Raw genomic sequence first — 24,687 nt, forward strand, 5'->3', positions numbered from 1 at the left:
TGCCAAGGCTGGGCCCTGACTCAGCACTTAGGATTTCCTCTGCGGTGGAGAGGAGGGAGGGGGTAGGGATGGGGGTGGGGTCGGGGCGCAGACAAAAGACCCCCCACACACAGCTTAAGCATCAGTAAAGATGAGTGTGTCCCAACCTAGGCCGCGGGTGTCTGAGGAATGTGAAATTGAGCCTGTGCCCTGAAGGAGACACAGTCTGACGGTGGAGTCCCTTGCACTAGAAACTGAGGGATAAAGCCCGCAGACGCTCGGTTCCATGGCGGGGACAAGGGCTGCAGGAGTCCCTCAGAAGAGGAGAGGAGGGAGGGCCGGGGTCTGGGCTGGTGACCTAGCAGGGTAGGAGAGGGCAGAGGGGCACCCTGGGCATGAATGGGAGCAAAGGGCTGGTGAAGCCTGACCGCTTCCCCCACTTTCTCCCTGGAGGCAGGGGTGCCCCCCTCCCCCTGAGCCTCCCTGCTCCCTGCATCTGACACACGGCACTGTCCTCCTCTGTTCTTACTGACTGTGGGTCCTTTGCAGACACCGGCTGTCTTAGCCATTTCCAGGCCCTGGTTGGTGCCTAATAAATGTTTGTTGGTCAGACGAAGACTCTCGCCCGACTATGCCGTACACTCACCCTATGTCGTTGCTGTCTCGCTACCAACGATGCTGGTATGTGAACTGACATCCGTGTCTGTTCTTTGAGTGACCAGAATTCCAGGATCCCAAGAACTTCTGCCACGAGGTAGTGCTCCCCAGGGACATGACAAAGATGCCTTCTCTCCCTGTGTCATTCCCTTGAACCTCTGGAAGGGACAGCGGGTGGAGGGGACACAGAGTGGAGGGGACGAGGCACGGCCCAGCGTGGGGAGGCGTGCTCTAGAACCCCGTGCCGCCCCCGCGGGCTGAGTGCACGGTGCTAGGTCAGCTCGGGGGCTCTGCCCCTTAAAAGGTGGGTGCAGGGTCATGTGAGGAAGCCACATGTTTGCTGGTGCAAGGCCCTTCGCTGGGGGCCTGGGCCCTCTTTGGCTCCCTGGAGCGCTCCAGGCACTGCAGCTCTCCTTCGCTCTCCCGGCCCCTACCCACACGTGCACACTTACAACACTCCCACCCGAGGGTGCTGGTCCTGCCTCCCAGCTGAGGGCAGAACCTCAGAGACACGGGTGAGCCCCGGACCTCGCTCTGCCTGACCACAGCAGAGCCACAGCATTCTGCTGGCTGCTAGCGGGAGCGGGGAGTGGAATAGGAGAGAACGTTCTGCAATGGTTGCCGAGAGCTGGACCACTTCCCGGCTCCTCCATTCACTCCCCAGCTTCGAGGCAGCTGCTCTCGACCGCCTCCCCTGGCTCCAGCCCGCCCCCTCGCCTCGCCTGGAGCCCTCCGCACCTGCTGGCTCCTCAGGGCCCATCTGCATCAGACAGAACCTTCCAGCCACTCTCCTGAGCCAAACACCAGGCCTCCCTTCCAACACCCAACACACACTCACACACATACCCCGCACACACTCACACAGATTCATGCTCCATTATTGCACTCACACACACACATCTGCTCACACTCATGCTCACAGGCACATGCCTGCTCACACTTGGACACACACGCTCATATACACACACAGCCACACTCACAACTGCCGACACACACACACATAAAGCACCCACCTACCAATACGCTACTCTCACACATGCACGCACATGCACAAACACACTCACACGTGCACACTTACAACACTCTCACCCATCCACGCATAGATGCACAAAACACACGTGTGTGCACATTTGCACACATGCACATACAAGGGTGTGGATGTGCACGTGTACACACACACCCCTTGCTGTGCCTGCCTTTGACTGCAAGGGCAGAAGTCAGGGTCAGAGGGCTCCTGGGAGGCTCAGTCGGTTCAGCGTCTGCCTTTGGCTCAGGTCATGATCCCAGGGTCCTGGGCATCGGGCTCTCTGCTCAGCAAGAAGTCTGCTTCCCCCTCTCCCACTCCCCCTGCTTGTGTTCCCTCTCTTGCTGTGTCTCTTTCTGTCAAATAAATAAATAAAATCTTCAGGAAAAAAAAAAGAAGTCAGGCCAGAGGCACACACTGTGTCCTCCTCCCAGAGCGGCCCAGCTCAGGCCGTGCCGGTCTCTGGAAGCCACATCTCATCCTCCATTTCTCTTGCTGCCTCAGCTTCCCCTTGGCGGCCCTCAAGACCTGATTTCAGTGCCACCTCCCCCACCCCCATTGCCTGAACTTCTCCTGCCTCTCCCCTTCATTTCAGCCTCTTTGTTCACCTCAGCCTCTACTGTCTGGAGACCACAGGACTCAGGCAACAGCTGGCAAGCAGGGACTTTTCCAGAACAACCTCACACATTTTCCTTTCTGGCATCTCCAAGGAGCATCACTGACGGTGACCATCCTGATCACACTGATAGGATTCCCCCCACCCCAGGCGTGGACATGGGGACAGAGGCTTCCCACTGCCCCTCAAATCAAAGAGTATAAATTTTCACCTATTTGCTCTCTCATTAACTGTCGAGGAGTAATGGCCATTCGGCTTTCTCTGCCTGCAATGTCAGCTGCCCATCACCAGGGGGCAACCCTGATTCACTTATTTGTGTTTTAACACTTAACCCAACCCCCAGTCCACAAAAACAATGAAGCTGGCCAGACTATAAACAAACCAGACAGCGGTGAGGCGGGGGTGTGCGGTGGGGGGGGTGGGGGGGTTGATATGGGTGCATGGGTGTGTGTGCGGGTTGGGGTGTGTGGGTGTGGATGGGGTGGGGGTGGGCACGTGGGTGTGTGTGGGAAGGTGGGGGGGGTGGTGTGCACGGGTCAGTGGGGGTATTGTGTGTGGGTGTGGGTGTGGGTGTGCAGAGCAATCAGTACCATATGATGGGAAAAGAGCCAAAGGAGAAGACGTAGATTGAATGAGATTCGGTTGGTTACTAATATTGGGGTACACGTTTGGTTCTAGGTTTCCTGTTGGCTATAGCAAAAATAAAACCACTTCCTAGGTCACCCACTTTTCCAGGGACAAGACAAAATTTCATTTGGGCCCTGCTGGGAAATCCACTCTGGTTTAATGAGCTCCCCATTCAGGGCCTTCCAGATCAACTCTGCTCATGTGTTGGACCCATTATGCTGATCCTTCTTTAAATCTGTCATCTTTCCATTTTAGCCCTTAATTGAAAGTGACAGCTAAAAACTCTAGCCCTAGAGCCATACTGTACCCCCACTAGGTCCACTCCCTGTCTTCCTTTCTCCATCCTACCCCACTCAGCTTTATAGCCACTACTTCCCCAAACTTGGTCCTCTCAAGGTCAGCAGCCACTTCCAAGCTGCCAAACCCAGAGGGCAGTTCTCGGTCTTCATCCTACCAGAGCTCACTACAGCATCTGACCCAGGGGATTATGCACTGGTGTCTGAAACACTTTCTTCATTTGGCTTTGAAGACACCACTCTCGTGCTGGTCTCTATCTACTACTGCTCCTTCTCCTTCTGCTGCACTGGTTCCTGCCTCTCTGCCCTATGTCCAAATGTCGCAGTGCCCTCTTAGGGTTTTGTCTTGGGACCTCTCCTCTCCTCCATCCAGTCAGTCCCCCAATCCAGTGTCACATGCAAGGAATCAATCATATACTCCCTCATGACCACAACTTGTAAGTCTGTGGTCTCATCCTTACAAATGTCAAACAGGCATCTCGAAGTTAACAAGTCCAATCAGAACTCTCGATACCGTCACTCAACCTGCTCCTTTGTTTCCCATCTCAACAGAGGGCAGCACCGCTTGACTTGGGACAACCTTAGAGTTGACTTTGACTCCTCTCTTCATTCATGCTTGACCTCCAAGATAACAGAAAATAATCCTGTGGCTCCCACTTCAAAGAATCTCTAGGATCCAACACCTGCTCACATCTCGATTCTGACGCCCTGTGCAAGCCACCAGCACGGCATGGTAGGCAGTGACTTCGCTCATTATGTTGGCTGTTTTATCTCTTGTGCCTAGAATGGTGCTCATCACATGGTAGGCCATCAGCAAATATCGGTTACATGATTGAATGCCTTAGAGTTTGCTATACACCTAAGACACAGAAAGATTGTTTCTTGATAAATAATTTTACAACTATGAAAAAAATAATAACCAGCATTTTTTATGAACACACAGCATGGGCCAGGCCCTTCCGTGTGTCGGGAAGGTGCTAGATGTGATGGATGAGGCTCAGAGAGTAGGAAACCATCCACGCCAAACATCTGGTGCTTCCTGCAGTTGGTATTTCCAACACATTCATTCAGTCAACTCATCAGCTATTGGTTGGGCACAGCCATGTGCCAGATATTTTGGGGGGAGAACAAACCAGACAAATCCTGTACTCAAATAGAGCTTACCATCTAGTAGAGAGGGAAATGCAAGAAATGAAATGTAGACATAGGACCGGTGCTATAAGAAAGCAAAGAAACAAGCTAGGACGGGCAGAAAAGAGCTCTCTGGGGAAGTGGCATTTGAGCAGATACCCGGATGAAGTGACAGGTAAGCCTTATTAATGTGTGGGAGAAGAGCAAAGACCCTGAAGCAAGCAGCCTTTGGTGAGTTTGGGTGACAGCAAGGAAGCTAGTGTGGCCAGAACTCACAGAGTGAAGCACAGACTCTTTGGAGATAAGGTCAAAATCTTTGGAGGGGTGCCAAAGGGACTTTGTAGAACAGTGGAAGACTTTGGGTGTCCCCTGAGTAAAATGGGAAGCTGTTAGCAGATGAGAGCCAAGGAGAGACCTAGTCTGACTTAGATTGTGAAAGAATCACTCTGGCTGCCGTGTGGAGAAGGCTCCCGACGAGGGGCAAGGTTGGACACAGAGAGATCTGGTTGAAGGCCTCTCTTGACCAGGCTGTGGTGCACAGCTGTTTGGTCAAACAACAGTCTGGATGTTGCTGTGAAGATAATTTTTCAGATGTGATTAACATTTACAGTCAGCAAACCTGGAGTGGATAATGGGAATGGGCTTCTCCCAAGGAGCTGAAGGCCTTAAGAGCGAAGACTGAGATTTCCTGAAGATGAGGGGATTCTGCCCCAAGACTGCAGCATAAAGGCCCAAACTGCCTTTGGCACTTGCTTGCCTGCCTCATTGGTCTCAGATTCAAGACTGCAGCATCAACTCTCACACCTGAATTTCCAGCCCACTGGTCTGCACTCTGCCCTAAAGATTTCAGACTTGCCAGCCCCACCATTAAATAAGCCAGTTTCTTAAAATAAATCTAGATTAGATAGTCAGGCATAGAGGAGATGACTGATAGATGATAGGTAGGTAGATAGAAGAAAGAGAGGAATGATGAGATAAATTATATATATATATATATATATACATATATATATACATATTTATATATATATATGTAAAATCATGAGGGAGTATATGATTCGTTGCATGTGACACTGGATTGGGGCAGTGACTGGATGGAGGAGAGGAGAGGTCCCAAGACGGAACCCTGAGAAGGCACTGCGACATTTGGAAGTAAGGCAGAGAGGCAGGAACCAGCACAGCAGAAGGAGAAGGAGCAGTAGTAGATAGAGACCAGCACGAGAGTGGTGTCTTCAAAGCCAAATGAAGAAAATGTTTCAGACACCAGTGCATAATCCCCTGGGTCAGATGCTGTAGTGAGCTCTGGTAGGATGAAAACTGAGAACTGCCCTCTGGGTTTGGCAGCATGGAAATGGCTGGTGACCTTGAGAGGATCAACTTTGGGGAAGTAGCCGATGTTATATATATATTCTACATTGGTTCTATTTCTCTGGAAATTTCTGACTAACAAAAGGCTGTTGTAATAATCCATGAGATCAATGATCAACTCTTGGACCTTGATCAATAGCTTGGGCCAATGATCAATAGCTTGGACCTTAAATAACAGTGGAGACAGTGAGTCATGGTTAATGTCTAGAAATATTTTAAAGGTAGAGCCAACTGGATTTGCTGATTAATTGAATTGTGGGGGAAAAAAAAGAAGGGGAGGAAGGAAGGAAGGGAGGAAGAAAAGAAAGAAAGAAAGAAAGAAAGAAAGAAAGAAAGAAAGAAAGAAAGAAAGAAAGAAAGAAAGAAAGGGAAAGGAAATAAAAAAGCAGCATCAAGAATGACTCTCAGATTATCGGCCTGAGGAACTGGGGGACTGGCAGTATCATGGACTGTTATGGGAGAGGCTGAGCCAGTAAACAAAGGAGTTTGGAACTGAGGAGAGAGGTCAGGTTAGGGGGAGAATCGGGAACCTGTGGCTGAAGTTCCTGAGACAAGATAAGATCACTGGTGATCAGACCCAGAAGAGTGGTCCCAGGACTGAGTGCTGGAGCCCCTGGAGCATTCTGAGGTCCAGAGGTCAAAAAGAGAAGGGACCACCAACAAAGAAGCCCAAGTAGATAGGCCCATGAGATTGGAGAATGTGTGTCCCAGAAGGCAAGTGGAGAAAATGCTTTCTTCTAAGAGAAACAGAGTGGTCGGTGGTGGTAAGTGCTGCTCAGGAAGTGGTCCCTTTAGGGGCAGGGCGGGTCACAGGTGCCAGGGCTCCGCGGAGGTGGGCCCTGGGCAGGAAACCCAGTTTGGAGAGAGGAGAGCCTGAACATACACACACACAAACACACACACACACACACACACACACACACACACAGAGGCAAACCGTCACTCACTCTGCCATGGCGGTCTGAAGCTTCCACACAGAGACCAGAGTCCAGGCTGGTATGATGGTCAGAGGAAGGTCAGAGCACCCTGGGAAATGTCAGAACACCCCGGCTGATCGTGGGCGGCAGCGTGGGTTTGCACCTGTGACTCAGTTACTTTTGATGGATGGGGGGTCATTTGTGACGTGATTAGGAGGACCTGGGCCAAGATGGGAATTTGAGTCATGGTAGGCAATAGGGAAGTCACAGCTTATTCCCAGGAAAAGAGTAACGCACGATGGGCCGTGGCTGGAGGAGCCAGAAGGCAGGGAAGAGAAAGAGGGGCCTCCACAGACTGCATGGCCGCTAGCTAGGAAACAGTCAGCTTAGGGACAGGGAGAGAGTCCTGGACTCCTCTGGGGTAGGCCTACTCTGTGTTTGCTCATGATAGCCACCATGAAATTATTCATGATTTCCTCCACTCATTGATGAAGAAACAGAGGCTCAGAGAAGCTAAGTAAGGTACCCAAAGTCACACGGTTGAGAAGCAGAGAGATCTTCTTGCCTCCAAGGCCCATGCTCCTTTTTCTAGAACAGTCAGCTGAACAGACCGAAGGCCGGCTGTCCCTTTTTACCCACACAGCCCTTGACCTTGTTGGGCCTTGGGTTACTCATCTGGAAAATGGAGACCACCATTACACCTCTCCTACAGGATCGGATGGAATCACTCTCATAAACCAGCACTGTGCTTAGCTTGCTCACGGTGCACGTTCAAGAAACGAAAGCTATGGTTACGGGTGATTATTCTCCGTTTTCAGCTGAAAAAGCATGTCAGAGTCCATTAACTCCTTCACACTCTGAAGAGTAAAGGCTGAAGTCTGGATTCAAAGCCAGACATAGGAAATGCCAGAGCTCACCCAAGCCCTTTCCCATTCCATCCGAAGATAAGGAAAGGGGGGAGACGCGCATTTCAGGCAGGTGGGACTCATCAGCAAAGCTGTGGGCCAGCAGGGTCTTAGGGCCTGATGAGGTCAAATTTTAGCTACAGGTTGGAGAGTGAGCCTCGCTGGGCCACCTGGGCCTCAACTGAGTGTCGTGAGTGAGGTGCCGTCCCGTGCCGGGCTCCCTGCCCAGCAGAGGTGAGCCTTGGCTCGAGCACTGTTAACAGCTGCTGGGTGGAAGAGGCGATGACACACTTGGGGACTTTGCCCTCTTATGACCAACGATCAGCTCTTGGGCTGGTGGGTTAGGCACTGCCTGACCCCTGTTCCCCGGAGACTCAAGAGGGCCTGGCCCCGTCATCTCCACAGGGACCTCAGGCAGCAGATTTTGTCACTATGCCCACTTGATGGGAGAGCGAAACGGGCTCGTTGGAGTTGGTGTGACTTGTCCAAACTCCCACAGCGGCAGCAGGACCAGGATTTGAGCCCAAGTCCTGTCTCCAAGGCTGTGAAGAAAGGACCATGGGCTGACCTGAGTCAAAGACACTTGAGTCCCTGCTCTTGCCATCGACTGGCTTGGTGACCTGGGGCAAGTTATGTCACCTCTTGAGCCTCACTTTCTCAGTCTGTAGAATGGTCTCTCCAGGGGCAGCTGGGTGGCTCAGTTGGTTGAGCGACTGCCTTCGGCTCAGGTCATGATCCCAGCATCCTCAGATTCCTTGCTCGGCGGGGAGCCTGCTTCTCCCTCTGCCTCTGCCTACCTCTCTGTCTGCCTGAGCTTGCTCTCTCTCTCTCTCTCTAACAAATAAATAAATAAAATCTTAAAAAAAAAAAAAAGAATGGTCTCTCCATCATTCTACCTAACTAGGTGTCTTCTGGAGCTAAGGTAAGGGGTGTGTCCAAGGCCCTCCCACAGAGCTTCCCTCCCCCCACCCCAGGTGCCTCCTCCTAGGAGCTCTGGGCCTCCCTGCCCTTATCACCCCTAGCCCCCTTCCTGGGAATGGGCTCAGGCTTGTCAGAGAGCCAGCCAGCTGTCAGCCCCACCCCAGCTGGCCAGTTAATGAGTGACCAGGGCACTGGAGTCCGGCCTATAAAGAGCTCCTCGCTGGGGAAGCAGATGGGAGTCGGGGGACAGGGGCAATGGGATACAGACGCAGTGAGATGAGTGGCAGGATGGTGTCAGGGCTCCTGCCCCGGGTGGCTGTGGTCTTCCTCCTGCTGCTGCAGGACACACACTCAGTCTCCATTCAGGTGAGTCCCTCTGGCCACTGTGCCCTTCACCTGAAGGTCCCCAAGGGGAGGGGCTGGGATGGTGAGGGGACGCTAGGAAATTCATGGGATACGGGAAAGCAAGTGCCCAGGGCTCACCCCAACCCTTAATCACAACCCAGGGACCGAGACAGCAGGTGGGTGGGGGCAGCCGGAGCGCGGATGGCAATGACAGTGGTGAGGACAGCAATAATAAACCACCGCTAGTCACCACTGCTCTCTCAGAAGGCACATCCTGGTCAGAGGTCAGAAGCTGGAACAAGATGTGGTCCCCACCCTTAAGGAGCCCCGCAGGAGAGGAGTCTCTCTGGTCGCCCATGTACGGGTGGGTGGGAGAGAGGCACCAGAAAAAGGTTCCCTGGCAGGTGACAGCTGACCTTGCAGGCTGAGCAGGAGGCAGCCGGGCACAGAGGATGTGGACCGCTCGGGGCAGAGGGCCCAGTATACACAAAGGCTCAGAGTGAAGTCAGCAGGGGGCCCAGGGCTCCTTCCAGGGCCTGCCTGTGGGGTGCCAGGATGCCAGGGACCAGCAAGGAGGGGGACGTCTGTGGCCCTGGGAGTCCGACATATTCTTGACTCCCGGTGGGACCTCCTTGTGAGGGCGCGGGGGAGGCAGCTTCCCCCTGCATCTCTGGCCTTGCAACTGGCCAGCTGGGGGTGTCACTGCACCATGTTTGTTCAGGGGAGATCACCCCGTTACTGAGTGTGGCCCAGGTGCCAGGCACTAGGGAGGTACAAGCATCTGATGAGGCCCTCCGGAGAGACAGGAAGCCAGTTGTGAAGAACCGGGATTTGAACTGGGGTTCTCCAAAGCCCATACCTTGAATCACTTGCTCCCCAGCCTCGCTGTGACCTCATACACAGTAATGGGGGGCCTATGGCATGGTGGGGTGTGACGAGCTCCCCACCTCCCCAGCAGTCCCTGTTCCCAGGACCCCCCCATGAGAACAGGGAAGGCTCTGCGGGGTCTGAGGAGCTCTGATGTCCTGGCCCGGGTTTTGATACCCTCTCACCTCCTGTCCGGCCTCCAGCACCAAGGCTTCCGGGTCCAGCTGGAATCAGTGAAGAAGCTGAGGGACCTGGAGGAGCAGAGGGGGCCTAACCGCACCAGAGTCTCCAGACTCCAGGCCCAGAGCCTCGTGCCTTCCGTGTGTCACCACCCGGCCCTGCCGCTGGACCTCCAGCCCATCTGCACATCCAAGGAAGCTGCCAGCGTCCTCCAGGCCTTGAGTGAGTATCCTCACCCCTGCGGAGCTTCCTGCCAACCGCAACCCCCCTCCCCTCCTCCCCACCCCCACAGCTCCACCACTTCATGTTCTTTCTAGTAAGCACCCAGTGCCTGGGACAGGGAGAGTCAAAAAGCTCAGCCTCTGGCCTTCCCTGTCTGGGCACCGCAAGTCAGATATGCCAGGAACCCTTCGGTCCCCAGCACCCCGGACCGCTGATGGTCCTAGCGGACTTCACAGGTTCCCATCTCTGAACAGGGAAGGGAGGCCTGGGCCAGAGCCCTGTAAGCAAGGACCACAATAGGGGTGGCGGATGCTGGGGGGGCAATGGGGGAAGCACAGGGGACCGAGGGGAAATGGCTCACATCTGGGTCCCATAAGGGGTCTGACAGGCTTCCAAGAGGAGGTGACATCTAAGCCAAAATGTGAGGGAGCAGAGCTGGCCAGTGAGCGTGACACCCATGAAGTGTCAGGCCCGTGCCCGGCCCTGTGCCCAGCCCCCTCTCCTCCCGAGAGAGCCAACAGGGATATCCCCAGCCCCAAGGGTGTAAGGGGCTGGCCCAGGCACCGGGAGGCAGGGGAGGCCTGGGACTCGGCCCCGGGCCACTCTTTGCTGTTGAAACTTGAGGCTCCAGACCCTTGAGAGAGATGCTGGTAACACGGTCAGGCCCTCTCCAGAGCCGGCCTTCTCTGGCTGCCCCGGCCCCCATGTCTCGTGGGCAGCTGATGACTGGTCTTATCCCCTGCCCAGAGAGCATTGCTAACGACGACTGCGAGCTGTGTGTGAACGTCGCCTGCACCGGCTGCCTCTGACGGGGCTGGCTGCCCTGAGCCCGCGCGCACTCTGCCTCCAGCCTGCTGCCTTCCCAGCCCACACCCCTGGTTCGAGGCCCCTGCACGCATCACCATCACCAGTCCGAGGCCCGAGCGGCTGGACGTGGCACAAGGCGGTTGGACACATGGTTGGAGGGGAGTCTGGCCCAAGGCAGCCTTGCTGCCTAATTAAAGATGCCCAACTACCTACACCCCGAGTCTGGAGTCCATGTGTCCATTCCTGGGAGCCCCCAGCAGAGCTGCTTGGGAAGCTGAGTGTGACAGCAGAAAGGCTGATCTCAGGACACAGGCAGGGGTTTCCCAGTTTCCAGTGCCTGAGGAGTTGGATCAGCGAGCCCTGTTTCACACAGGAGCGGGGAGGCCGGCGGGGCTGGGGCGTGGAATGAGTCCCCCAAAATCACAGAGCTTAGACGCTGCAGAGCGCCTGGACCAATCTGACCCCACAAGTCAAGCTCCAGGCCCGGCCCAGCTGCAGAGCCCAAACTGTACTCCAGCCCAGGATGCAGGGGGAGTTGGGGGACAGAGAGTTTCCCCTGGAGGTGGGGCTGCACCGATTGGGGGGAGGGTACAGGGAAAAACCACATGGTGCCCCCTCCCCAGGCCAGGTGTCTGGGCTGCCTCTGCCCTGGGGCTCCTGAGGAGATGGGCCTTGACCTTCACCCTTACCATCCTGAGCTCCCTTCCTTCTCAGGTTCGCTAGTACGGTCTGGCCAGCTCCAGAAGGGAGACCTTTCCTCCTTCCCTCCAACCTGGCGACCCTGAGGAATAATAATAATAATAATAACAACAACAACAACAACCAATGTCACGGTGCCTAGGTGGCCTGGTGGCTCAGTAGTTAACCATTCCCCTCTGGCTCAGGTCATGATCCCGAGGTCCTGGGATTGAGCCCCACCTCAGGCTCCCTGATCCGCAGGAAGCCTGCTTCTCCCTCTCCTTCTCCCTCTGCTTGTGTGTTCCTTCTCGCTATCTCTCCCTTTCTCAAATAAATAAAAATTTTTAAAAAATGAACAGTCTATGAGCATTTGCTGTACCCTAGACCCTACTCTAAACTCACGGAGTCCTGGAAACAGTCTAATGAAGCAGGTACTGTTCAATAACCGCTCCGCTTTACAAGTAAAGAGACCCACGTGCAGAGAGAGACCCGACTAGTCCAGGGTGACAGGCTCATCCAGGATGGCGGCTCAGCGAAGTGGCAGAACGGCAGGCTGGGCCAGACCCCGTGCTCTCAACCACCACATTAGTGGCTCCCCATGGCCCAGGGCCACACCGACGCTGCCTCACAGAGGGGCCCCTGTGTTCTCACAGCGGCCGCCAGCTCCCGAGCCTTTCCACAGGCTGGGCGCCTCCACAGCCCCCGTTCTGTGCAGCCAGAGAGGAGAGCCAGACACAAAGTGGGCCGTGGTCTCTGAGCTCGTTCACCCAGAGCCAAGGCCATGGTGAACTCCCCCCAGACCAGCTGCCTCTCCCGATGGCCCAGTTCTGCTCATGAGCCCTGCAGTTTCCCACTCCACCAGGCCACAAAACCCAGAGCTCTAGTTCTTTCCTCTCCCTCACCCCATAGGCAAGGCTGTCTGGGCCCTTTGACGTGCCTACTGTGCCAGAGGAACTGCTCTGATGGGGTCCCTTATCTTTCTATGGCTCCCTAGTACCCCCTCTCAAATCTAAACTGAGCCCAAGCACCGTCTGGCCTCGGCTCCCACTGCTCCCCTCAGCTATGCTGAGTCCCCACCTGCCTGGGGAGGTGGTGGTGAAGGGAACGGCCACTCACCGAGCTTCTACGATGTGCCAGGCTCAGGCTGAGCCACCCACACAGACAAGAATGGCAGCACCAGCACAGCACCCACTATGGGCTCAGCGGGGATATAAGAGCTTTTCCTGGGTCACCTCATTTAATCTTCGCTCAACCTCACAAAGCAGGGATTCTTGTCATCCCTATTTTACAGATGAGGAGCCTGAGGGGAGAAGAGGCTGAGTCCTGGCCACAGTCACGTAGCTGCTAACAGCAGAGCCAGGATCCACCCCCCGAGTCCAGGTCCAGAGTAGGAGCATTAAATGACCCTGCCCCACCCTGCGTCTCCTCAAATCCCCCTGCAGCGCTGGGCGCTGGGGTCTGCTAGCATTCCCATTTTCGGATGATGAAACCAAGTCTCAGAGAAGGCTTCACAACATGTAAGTGACACCCGCAGGTTCAAACCCAGCCCTGTGTGCCTCCCAGGACCCACCCTGTCCCTACCGGACCCTTCCAGTGCCTAGGACCTTCCCCCATGCTGTGCCCGCACCTACTCCACCTTCTAGAATGCCCTCTGCCTTCCTACCTCCAGATTGGTTTTCAATGTCCATCCACCCAAGTGTATATTCCAAGCGCTAATGTGAATGCCTGCCTCCCCACCCCCTTCATAAAGCCTCTTCTGACCTGAAGATACCGCACCCTGTGAATTCCAATTCTGCAGCCCGGGGAATTCTGCCTGAATCACCCCATGTCCCTTCCCCTCCAACCAACTCCCCAGGAAATGCCCTAGTCATTCCTCTTTCCCCCTTCCCTCTAACTTTGCTAACAAGCGGCCCTCTCTGCCTCACCTTCTCACCCTTGTCTGAACCTGTCTCAGCCTGGCCCTGGTTCCCCATTTTCTGGTTTGTTTGTTTTTACCATTTATTGGTTCTCTGTTTGCACATGGCCTGAACTTTACCTGCATGACATACACATTTACAGTATTTCACCCACCTGGGAGGCAGGTACTATCACAGTCCCAGTTTTACAGGGTAGGACACTGAGGCACAGAGAGGGAAAACGACTTTCCTAGCATCACACAGTATGTGCAAGACCGGAGGCCGGCCTGTGTAGCTCTGGCTTTCCCCCCTGCCCTCCGTTGTGTCCTCCCACAGTCATCAGTGTGGTGGGTTTCACCTGCCCTGGGCGTCAGAGAGACCTTCCCAGGCACAGAAGCCACTCTAGCACAGCGGGCCAGAGCCCTGCAAGGGATACAGCTGATCAAAGTGCCCACAGGGCACCAGGGACAGAGTGGGAACACAAAACCCCTCCTGGGAGGGGCATCTGAGGAAAAGAGGCCACGGGAGCACAGCCTTGGGGCCTCAGGGAGGACTTTATCTGGCTAGGAGTGTGGGAAGAGGAGCCGAGCACAGATGAGGGGAGCAGAGAAGAAGGGGTGAGGGCTGGGCTTGAGGTGTGGTCCCCGCGGAGAAGGCTACACTGCTGTGGTCCGTGGGGCCCGAGGCCTGCGGGACCTTGAACACTCCAGAGCCTGGGGCCAGTCTCATCACCCCTCAAGCTGTGTGGGGGACATCCACGCCCGCAGACTCCTGCACTCACTCAGGGCCCAGCATCTCCAGCGTCCCAGGAGATGAGGAAGAAAAGCACAAATTCCACCTGCACCATGGCTGGTCTGGGGGTTGAGGTCCCCTCAGTGCCTGTGTGTGGTGACAACGCCTGGGCGGGGGGCAGCTTCATCGTGGGGGAAGCGCACACTAAACCCCGAGCTTGCCGGGCAGGGTAGACACCCTTAGAAAGCTGGCTTCCAAGTCCACTGGCAAATGAAGGCGGGAAGGAAATGACACCAGGACGACTCTGGGAACGGGTTTATTAGCGGAGGGTTGCAGTGGATCTTGGGAAGCACCAGCAACTGGGACGGGTCAGGGGCTGGGCCTTCCCAGGCCTTCCCAGGCCACCCACTCTTCACTCTTCCCCTGGAGGCTGCTGCTGCTGCAGGAGTGGGAACATCCTGCGGGGGAGGGCCAGGGGGCCGCGAGCTGGCTGTCCTAGCACCCCGCACAGGCTGCGAAGGCACAGATCTCACACGAACTCGGGTCCTCCGCGATGGCCTCTGCGCAGGAGAGGTGAGGTGCCAAAGGGTCAGGGCCTCCAACTTCCCTTGCGCCCCTTTTTGAGTCCCCAGGAGAAGCCCAGGCCTGTCCCCGCCCACCCGCGGGTCTTTCCTCCCCAAACCGGTACCGCTCAAGCTATCCAGTCAGAGTGGGGATTCCGCCCAGGAGGAGCAATAGCGAAGGCCAGAGGGCCCGGGACCCAGAACCATTAACCAATCACCGGCCAGAGCGAGGATCTTTCAAAAGTAAGCTTCGCCAATTACAACTTAGAACGGGTTCAGCGGACTCACCAATCAGAGCACATCTCCCCCTCCGGGGCCACCAATCAGGGGCTTCCCGGGCTCCACCCACCGGAGAGGAAGCTACTCACCCAGCCTATGGAGGATCTCCCGGGCATTGGTCTCCTTGCAGACGGGTTTGAGTTCTTCTGGAAACTTCTGGTGGCTGCAGACTTGGGGAACCGCGGGCCCACCACTCTTCCTGGTGTGGGGCTCCTGGAGCTCTTGGAGGTCCTTGAGCTTCTTCACTGACTCCAAAGGAAAAGAGAACTTTCCATCCTGAGAGGGACATGCGCAGAGTGTGAGGTCAGCCTGCAGATCCCTCCAGGATGTCCGCAGGACTCCCAAGACCCAGGCCGGGGCTCTGGCTACAGACCAGACTGAGGTGGAAGGTCTAGAATTGAATCAAGCACCTTCATTTCCCAGCCACGTGCCTAGGGCCAGTTAAAAACTTCTCTGAGGCTGTTTTCCTCCTCTGAGAATGGGCCTAATAATCCCATTTTCGCTGGGCGCTGGTAGGAGGAACCTGACTCCGGGCAGGCACTCAGTAAACTGGTTCATCACCTCCCTTTCCCTAATGGTGATTTCTCTTCCCTCCGCAAGTTTGAAGGGGAAAAGGTAGGAGGCAGGGCTGAGACCGCTCCTGAGAAAGAGCCACACCCGAGACGCACCCTCTGCTTCAGGCCCAAGGAGAGTGCGTCTCAGAGGACAGGCCCTGGGCACTGGGGGCAGAGAGCCACCTGGACCAAAGGATTTACCTGCACGGTGACTCCCCCTGCCAGGACAGCCCAGGTCGCAAGGAGGCACAGTGCAGAGAGAAGGAAGGTGTCCATGACAGCAGCTGCCAAGAGGGAGGAGTGGTTGGTTCTGGATGCCCGAGGGAAACAGTGGGACTTTTAACGAGGGCATGGTTACTGAGTAACTAGGGAGCCTTATCAGCATCTCATCGGCTTGCCTGTCAACTCAGGGCTAATCAGATAAGGCACCTGACAGCCCTGGCAGTAAGAGAAAGATCAGTCCCAGAGCAGCTCTGAAGAACTCTGACCCCTCCCTGGGCTCCCACTTTAAACCCTCCCCCCTGCCCGCTCCCTGCCAGGCTGGGTCCTGCATTCATTCACCTGGCACACATACTCCCTGACACCTGGTCTCCCCGCCAGGTGGGGTGATGAGGTGGGGCTGCAGACCCAGCCCAGCCCTGACGGAGGCAGGTGCAAACAGTGGTAATGCAGGTTGATTAGGAGAGTCGGCGTTGCGGGGTGGGTGGATGGAGCAGCCGTCCCATCCAGCACAGGGGTGGGGAGTTCAGGAACATTTCCCAAAGAAGGTTGTGTCAGCAGTGAGTTCTGGAGAGAGTAGAATTTTCTTAGAAAAGGGACCAGAGGGGCGCCTGAGTGGCTCAGTGGGTTAAAGCCTCTGCCTTTGGCTCAGGTCATGATCCCAGGCTCTTGGGATCAAGCCCCGGACCTGGGCTCTTTGCTCAGCAGGGAACCTGCTCCTCTTTTCTCTCTGCTTGCTTCTCTGCCTACTTGTGATCTATGTCTGTCAAATAAATAATTAAAATCTTAAAAAAAAAAAAAAAAAGAAAGAAAGAAAGAAAGAAAGAAAGAAAAGGGGCCACGGGTAGGCCATTTCTTGCAGAGGATGCTACCTGTGGAACAAGCGGGAGGTAAACAGGTCTGGAATATTCAGGGAAGGGTGAGTAGTTCAGCCTGGGGGGCGAGGGGGTTTACAAGGGAGCTTCAAAGGATAAGAGATGAGTTGTAGACCAAGGTAGGTACTAGGTTTGGCCACTGACTTTGAGGAAGGACTCAGCTCTGCTGTCCCATGGGCATGGGCTCAAGGTGCTACCTACCGCACGATTTTAATGTGTATGAACTTGAGCAAATTGTTTCTCCTCTCTGAGCCTCAGCACCCCTTGTGGATCAATGCCACTACTAACACCTACCTTGTAGACTTATCCTGAGGATTAGATGATGTAAAAATGCTTACTTAGCTCAGCACCTGGCACACAGAAATCACTTAGTGAAAGGTTCATCCCATTATTATTATTTTCATCAATAGCAGCAGCTTCTGGTCCCTCTTGACCCCTCTGGTGACCACCTGAGCCACAGCCTGTCCTCCTTCGGCACTGATGTGCCTGTCCTTCAACCTCAGAGTGTCCCAGAATGAACTCCTTCCTACACCCTTGCCTGTGCTCCCCTAACCTGTTCTGCTGTTTCTGCCTTCCAACTACCAAGCCCACCACGTGTTCCCTCCTCTTCTCCCCTTCTTCCCAAACTAGACCAACCTAATCTCCCCAACCTGACTTTTCTCAACCGGTTCACTTCCCCCAACCTTCCTGAACATGCTTCCCTGCCTTTGAACATGCTGTTTTATCTGTCTGGAAGGCCTTTCCATCCTCGTCACTAGGTGAGCTCCTGCTCAGACTTGAAGGCCCAGACCAACTATCCCCCCACTGCATCCCCAGCTAAATAACCCCTCTTAGTTCCCACAGAACCAGCTGCATTCCCCTCCCGGGGATCTTGTTGGGTAGGATTACCTGGGTGCGTGTTTCTGCCCCTCTAGGCTTGGACCCTCCAGCTCAGTGCATGGTCCTTCCGTTCTGTTGTGAGCAAGGCCCCTAGGACACAGAAGAAGGAAAGCCCTGGGCACTCCATCTTTCTAATCTACAAACAAACCAGGCCAGAAGCCAGGACAGCTTTCAGGTAGGGAACAGAGGCCAGAATCCCTGGGTGGAGGGAGTCAGTACTGAAGAGGGAACTGGAGGAGCAGAGCCTGGCAGAGAGGGAACTGCAAAGGGTTCCTGCCTAAGGGAGGAGGAAACACTTGCCCTACCTGCTCTCCAGGCCAGTCCTCACAGCTCCACTGGACTTCCCTCCCCTCTCCTGTGTGTGTGTGTGTGTGTGTGCACGCATGCACACACACACACACGTGCCCATGCACAAGCCCACACCGGGGTCTGTACGTCCAGTCCGGCTGCATGGTGGTCTCCATTTGCTGACCGCTGGGTGGGAGTGTGCATCCGAGATGGGGAGTGGCAGGACAGGCTCTGGGGGGTGGTTATGGAGTCCAGGCTGAAGGGCAGAGTTTGCTGTGATGGGGATGGAGGTGAACATCCAGGTACAAATCTGGAGTACAGCTGAGGCTGGTCCTAGGACCGAACTGGGGTGGGTGCAGTGGAGCTGGGTTAGGGTGAAAGCTGGTTAGGGTCAACCTGAGGTTCTGGATTGGGGTTGGGGCTAAGCTGGGGCAAGATGGAGGAGAAGTTAGTGGCAGGAGGTCAAATCGGGACTCGAAGTGGGGTTTGAGTCCCAGGCAGGGTTAGAATGGAGCTGAGGGCCGGATGGGATGTCAGAGTTGGGTCTGGAATTGGGGAGCCGCTGCGAATGGGTTGATGTTGGGATTGCAAATCATGTGGAGGCTGGTTAGGATCAGGTTTAGGATCAAGGCTGGTCAGTGTGGGGGTCAAGCGAAATGAAATAGAGTTGAACATTAAGGATGGGGCTTGGGCAGGGCTGCTGTGGGCTGGAAGAGCCCTGTATCTGGCTGATTTTGGTCTTCAGTCTTTCCCCTTCCCAGCTACAGAGGGATGGGGGTGTCAAGAGGTGCTGTGGGTGACAGCCAGAGAAGAAGGCTTTAAATAGTGGGTAGGGGGCTTTGCTTCCTAAAGTCTCTTTCTCCCCTAGCCCGGGCCTACCTGGTGTGAGGCAGAACTGGAACAGGTTGGGGGTTGCGGTTCATGCTGTGGGAAAGAGGAAATGGCTCCTAGGCTTCAGATCTTTGGGCCCTGCCCTACTAACCACCTCTGACGTCTGCCCTGGGAAATGGGAACCAACTCCCCTTCCCTACCCTCACAGTTCCCAGCCCAGCCCCAGCCCAGGTGTGAGTGCAGGCCCCCTCCGTGTGCTCCTGTGTTGAAGAAGCTCGGGCCCTTCCAGAACCACAGGTCCCCACCTGAATCCTGGGGCATTGGTCCCCAGGACTCCCATAGTCCTCTTTATTTCTTATCGGCAGCAGGTGGGGCTGGGGTTGCTGGGCTGCCCACATCCAAGGCCACCCTTCTGGCAAACTCTGACTCCTCTGTAGCCTTCCAAGCCATGCCACCTCTACGACCTGCCACCCCACCTGAAATCCCCCCATCGGCTGCCCTAGACCTTCAGAAGAAAGCCCAGACTCCTTGGCTTGGCATTCAAGGCCCTTCGTGGTCAGCCTCTGCTCACCCTTCTACAGGATCCCAAAAGTGCTCCTAGGAGTGAATTGGGAAGAAGGGCCCAGACCTGCTGAAGTGACAGAGCTCCAGCTTTGAGGTGAGGCAGCCCTGGGTCAGAGTCCCAGCTCCTTCAGGGAACAGCTGCATGGCCTTTCCCTGAATCTGTTTCCACATCTGAAAGATGGAGACAAGAGCTACTTTGTGAATTTCATATTGTCTAGAAAAGTTGCCTCCCTGATGCCCAGCTCCAGCAAGTCTGGCTTAAGACCATCTCCACCTCCTCTGGGTTCCACCCACCTTTAACATTTTTACTATTTACGTCAGAAATAACTATAGAAGCCCATTTTACCAATGGCTAAACTGAAGTTCAGAAGCCCAGAGAGGGTGAGAGGCCATGAATTTCCCAAGGGTGCGTAATACACAGGAGCCAGGTACAGTTGTATTGGTAGTGCACTGCACAGGGCACCCAGCCAACAGAGGATCAGTGTGGACACAAGCCATGTGGCTACCTAGGCCTAGGGGAAGGCACAACTTTTCACATTCATTGCCAGGTGCACTTGGCAGCAGCTAGAATCACAAAGCCCCAAATCCCCCAGGGCACCACCACCCTTTCCTTTTAAATGAAGCCCTCTCATGTTGCAACCCCAATGCCGGGCAGCCTTGCCATCACCCATGGCCTTCCTGACACCTCAGGGGGCGTGCATCCTATACGTCCACATTCCCTCCTTAGAGTGGACCTGCATGAGGTGTGGGCCTGTCTTGAAGGATGCCCAATCTTTTGAGCCTTGCTGGGTTGGGCTGGAGGGTGCCCTCCCCTCCCCCAGGCCCTGGGAGGCAGGCTCTTTCCTCCAGGCTCCAGGGGGGCGTTGGCTTTTCAGGTCACATCCCTGTGGCCTGGCCAGAATGAGGCCATGGTGGCACCCCATTCACCGGCAGCTGCCTCCTGTCCCCCCAAGCCCTCAGTCTACTCTGGGTGTTGGCCACAGAAACACCCCATCTCCCTGAAGACTGTCAGGCTAGAGGGAGGACAGGACCTGTGGGAAGCAGACTGAGAGCCATGAGAGAAGTTCCCGTGGGGCCAGGTATGAGAATGCTTGCCAGCCGAGGTGGCGTTTGAACCGAGCCTTGATCAATGGGCAGATTTGGACCCACAGAGATGGGGGCTGTGGGGCAAAGGGAGGACAGCGGGAAGCACGGTGGGGAAGGGAGTTGGGGGAGGGGGTGCTGAAGCAGAAAATGTGTCAAGAGTTGCTGTGGGTGACAGTCAGAGAAGAAGGCTTTAAATAGCAGGCTGAGACATTTGCCCTTCACCTTGAGACCGTGGGAAGCCTATCAGAGCAGGGTAAGACCATGGGAAGAGCATCAATTTCAAAAGACTGTCGCGGCACTAAGGGTGGGAGCGGGCTGCCTAGGTATGGTGCTGTACCAGTCCTGCCAGTGCTCCGGGAGGGTGAGGACATGTGCCGGAGGCGCAGTCGGTCCGGGCAGTGCAGCGAGAGACTGCATGTGGGAGAGGAAGGAGGCAGACCTGGCAGAGTGGTCTTGGGGACTGTGGTGTGCCAGGGCCCGCACTGGCTGCCTCCCACCTGACTTCTCCTCAACACTTTGAGGTAAGACATTCCATCTCCATTTTACAAATAAGGAAACAGAGGCTCAGAAAGGACATCTTGCCCAAATGCAATTCTAGCTTCTTCTGATTGCAGAATCCGTGTTCTTTCCATTGACTCCTGTATGTTTGTGGCCTTTGGGGCCTACAGGGAACATGCTCAGCCACAGGCCTGCAGCTCGGGAGGAACCAGGTTCCGGCCTGGCCTGGTAGCTCTGGGTGGGGTAGGGGCAGGTAGAGCTAGATTGGAAATCCAGCTCACATCAGTAGGGAGGAGCCGCCACAAGGGCAAGGTATAGATGAGGGAAGGGGAAGAATTCACCAGCATTGCACCCACAGACCCCAAACCTGACAGTGCCTGGGAACCCAGCTCTCTCCCAGGCAAGTGTCCCCTGGGGCCTGGGTCCCTGGGGGGACTCTAGTGGCTAAGAAGGCTCAGAAGGGAGGAGGGAGGCAGAATTTGAGCAAGGAGTTATCTCCCCGCCCGCAGCATGCTTTCTCTGTCTGCCCTTGCCAAGCACGCAGATACACAGAGCCCACAGTCACACAAGCACACACGAGCACACACGCAAGGAGGGACTTGCTCCTGAGTAGTCTCACACACACGTAAGGCCCCGTGGGCACCATCTGTCACATGGCCATCTGGTCACCTTAGTCACCCAGGTATGGGACTTACAAGGAGCCCAGAGTCACACAGTGTGTGTGCTTTCACTCACACGGAACCAGAGGACTGTTCCCAGGGCAGCCTCTGCCTGTGAACGTCATCAAGCCTGGGAAGGGTGGGAAATGTCCTCAGATGTCTTTATTGCCATTGTCCAGGACAGGAAGTTGCCTCTCTGATCTTTTGGGGCCTGCGTTGAGAGAGGGGCATCTTCACCCTCCATGACGTCAGCTTGGATCCCATGCTGGGGTAGGGTGGAGCGGGATGGGTATGGTGACTAGCCTTGAGAGAGGTCAAGGGCACCCGCGGAGTTTTGTGGAAGAGGCAGCATACCTCAGTGAGAAGAACAGACTGGAAGGAGGAGGAGCTGGCTTCCTGTTCTCTCACCGGCCTGTCTCACTGGGCTGTGACCTTGGGCAGATGACTTCATGTCTCTCAACAGCACCATCCTGTCGTAAAAGGGAGACAGACTCGGCCTCCAAAGCCGCAAGGTTGTTAACTCAGATAATGGCTCAAATACAGGGTATGGGGCCTGGCAAATGGCGGCGATACCCACAATGTTTGTGCCGGCCGCAGGACAGCGTGAGTGTGTGGGGTCACCAAAGCCAGCTTAGGCTGAGGCAGGGCTGGGAGGGCAAGGTATGTGGTTGGCCAGGCCACAGCCCTCTCTGCACCAGCCAAAACAATGCCAGCCTCCAGCATCGGGCAGCTCCCAGAAAGGCAGAGCCTCAGGACACTCTGAGTTTGGGGTTGGAGGTGGGGTGACCTCTTCCACTCTGCCCTGAGGGCCTGGAGGAGGGCAGCAGGCTCAGAGACAGCTCGGCAGCTCAGCTCAGCTCTGCAGTGGGCCCCACCAGTATGTTTGGTGATGAGAACTATAGGGGCTCCTTGGCTCCCTCTAGCAACCTCTGATGTGGGAAAAGATTCTGGGGGCTTGCCACTGGGCTCCCTACCTGTCTTTGGGGGGCCCCGGCCATGGGGGTTGTGGAGAAAGGAAGCAGGGCCCCCCGGTGGGAAAGGCGACCTTCAGAAACGGGAAAGGCACACAGCTGGCAGCCTTGCGCCCTCTGGTGGCCTCTGTGCTCACTGCAGCCTCACTGCTTTGTTCTAAAGCTCTCTTGCTCTGCCCCACAGTGGCGGGCACAGCTGGGAAGCACAGCACAGCCAGGAATTGACAACACATTGTGGTGAAGAGGGTGGCTGGGAGCCCTAGGTATGAAATCCCAGCTCTGTCACTGCTGCTGCTACTACTACTACTGCTATTATTATTATTACCACCATCATTTCTACTACTTACCAGCTGGATGACTCTGGCCAAAGGGACTTACTCACTTTACGGCTCTGATTTGTTTACAACGTGAGGGTGAGAATACTAGCTACTACACAGCTGTTTCAGAGAGTAGATACCATCTCCACGGGGCTTGGGAGAAATGATATTAACTAACAAGTAGAGGTAGCTGTCCTATTCTGTACTACTGGGTCAGTATTACTTAGGGGCCACTGCTTGTGAGTGGGAGGCTGGAGAAGGCCCTGACTCGGGGCTGCATTCTGGCTCTGCCACAGCCGCCCACCGTCTGCGCTGCGCTCTGCACGTGCTGACCAGTTACACGACATACACGGAGGGAAACCCAAAGGGAGGTAAGTTCAAAATCGCTCTAGAAAATGCCCTCGGCAGTTTGGAGATGAAGATGCCAAGTCTGAATAAGGCCAACATGGCCAGTTTTTCTAATTCTTGGTTAGAGTCTGCCTTTGAGGTGGCTGACTTGCATCCAAAGGCCCGGTCACACGGAACCCACTGGCGTCACTCTCGGTGCGGACGCAGGTGCTCACGCAGGCAGGACAGGGAAGCAGCTACCGGTTACAGTCTCAGGTTCAGCTGCCACCTCACATCCACAGAGGGCCCCACACGCATTGCAGGTGGATAGCATTTTCTAGAGACTGTTCCCAGTCTCTCTTGTTGGCCAGGTGTGCACAACTGCCTTGGAGAGCTTCAAATGAATGCTCGCAGGAGGCAGCGGTGCTGCCCGCCTCTCTTCTGTAAAATGGGGCAGTAACAGTACCGTGTCAGATTCCCGCATAGGTCAAGTAAGGCCACGTGTGTAGGAATTTTAAATTCCTGCCAAGTAGGTGACACTCCCCACTCCTCCCTTTCCCGAATTTTCCTCTGGATACGTGACTTTGAGCAAGCCACTTCCCTCTCTGGGTCTGTGTTCTCAACAGTAAAATGCAGGGACTGTCTTACAGGATTTCAAAGGCTGCTTCTAGCTTGAGGCCTTCAAGATACTTATGACTCTAGGGGGTTTAGATGCAGTCAAGCCTTATGTGAATGCTAACTATGCTTACGTGGCTTCATCCAGCTGGTAAGGACACATCTATAAATAGCAGCCCTTTGCACACTGGAACATGTCAAAGCCTTGAGAATTAAACATGCATCTTAATGATCTTGTTTACTTTTTTCATTTGATTAGCCCAAAGTTGCACTTCAGCTGTGCCTGAATCAGCACAAAGTGACTGGATTTAACCGAGCCCCTACTACAGCAGCCTTTCGGAGACACTGCTAATGACCATGATTTACCTATAATGGGAGGCAAACAGAGCCCCTCCCTCCCAGAGACACACAGACACTGGTGGGTAGACATTACCTCTGGCTTTGGGAAAATTCCCTTTTGGAAGGCAGTGAGGTAAAAAGAAATGAGCCTTGGCCCAGCTCCACGGAGAGTCTGCTTCTCCCTCTGACCTTCCCCCTCTCATGCTCTCACTGTCCCTCTCTCAAATAAATAAATAAAAATGAAAGAAAAGAAAAGAGCCTTGGAGTCAGACTGAATTATCCCAAGTCCTCTATTGGCTATGAGAACTTAAGCAAGTTAAACTTTCTGAGCCTCAGTTTCCCCAGTGGTAATATTGCAATAAATAACTTTTCCTGGCAATGATAATATGGGTTCAGTTAGAAGCAGGAAGAGGCCCTGAGCAGGATTATGGGATTGGAAGGAAGCCCTCCCATTCTTGAATTAGGCAGACTGCAGCTTCACGTTCTAACTTCAGCAGTATTGTTGGTCTGTTCAGTGCTTAGCCTCTGAACCTGTATCCCTATCAGTCAAGTTGGAACCCCACCACTTATCACAGGATTGCTGTGCTTGGGTCTTTACCAGCAAAACCATCATTTCCGCTGTGATCCCCACCCCTATGCTAATCTAGCTTCCGTGC

The 24,687-nt window shown here is 55.0% G+C and overlaps 2 protein-coding genes across 2 annotated transcripts; one reads left to right on the forward strand and one right to left on the reverse strand.

Annotated features, from left to right (window-relative positions):
* Nucleotides 1-8,678: 8,678 nt before the first annotated feature.
* Nucleotides 8,679-11,076, forward strand: GUCA2B (guanylate cyclase activator 2B). The gene is made up of 3 exons (XM_059136613.1): nucleotides 8,679-8,807; nucleotides 9,857-10,055; nucleotides 10,803-11,076. Exons 1-3 carry the CDS (start codon nucleotides 8,697-8,699, stop codon nucleotides 10,862-10,864), a joined length of 372 nt encoding a protein of 123 aa, XP_058992596.1. The 5' UTR covers nucleotides 8,679-8,696; the 3' UTR covers nucleotides 10,865-11,076.
* Nucleotides 11,077-14,467: 3,391 nt separating this feature from the next.
* Nucleotides 14,468-15,912, reverse strand: GUCA2A (guanylate cyclase activator 2A). Its single transcript, XM_059136346.1, has 3 exons — nucleotides 15,765-15,912; nucleotides 15,099-15,285; nucleotides 14,468-14,727 (listed from the first exon to the last, which is right to left on the reverse strand). Exons 1-3 carry the CDS (start codon nucleotides 15,837-15,839, stop codon nucleotides 14,663-14,665), a joined length of 327 nt encoding a protein of 108 aa, XP_058992329.1. The 5' UTR covers nucleotides 15,840-15,912; the 3' UTR covers nucleotides 14,468-14,662.
* Between the last annotated feature and the right edge of the window lie 8,775 nt (nucleotides 15,913-24,687).

Source organism: Mustela lutreola, chromosome 10 (assembly GCF_030435805.1).
Source record: "Mustela lutreola isolate mMusLut2 chromosome 10, mMusLut2.pri, whole genome shotgun sequence".
Taxonomy (NCBI): Eukaryota; Metazoa; Chordata; class Mammalia; order Carnivora; family Mustelidae; genus Mustela; species Mustela lutreola.

Coding starts and splice junctions, on each gene's coding strand:
- GUCA2A (XM_059136346.1), bottom strand. CDS start 15,839: ATGGACACCTTCCTTCTCTCTGCACTGTGCCTCCTTGCGACCTGGGCT. Junction 15,286..15,764: donor CAGGGGGAGTCACCGTGCAG/GTAAATCCTTTG, acceptor TGTCCCTCTCAG/GATGGAAAGTTCTCTTTTCC. Junction 14,728..15,098: donor GGAGATCCTCCATAGGCTGG/GTGAGTAGCTTC, acceptor TCTCCTGCGCAG/AGGCCATCGCGGAGGACCCG.
- GUCA2B (XM_059136613.1), top strand. CDS start 8,697: ATGGGATACAGACGCAGTGAGATGAGTGGCAGGATGGTGTCAGGGCTC. Junction 8,808..9,856: donor CACACTCAGTCTCCATTCAG/GTGAGTCCCTCT, acceptor TCCGGCCTCCAG/CACCAAGGCTTCCGGGTCCA. Junction 10,056..10,802: donor CAGCGTCCTCCAGGCCTTGA/GTGAGTATCCTC, acceptor TCCCCTGCCCAG/AGAGCATTGCTAACGACGAC.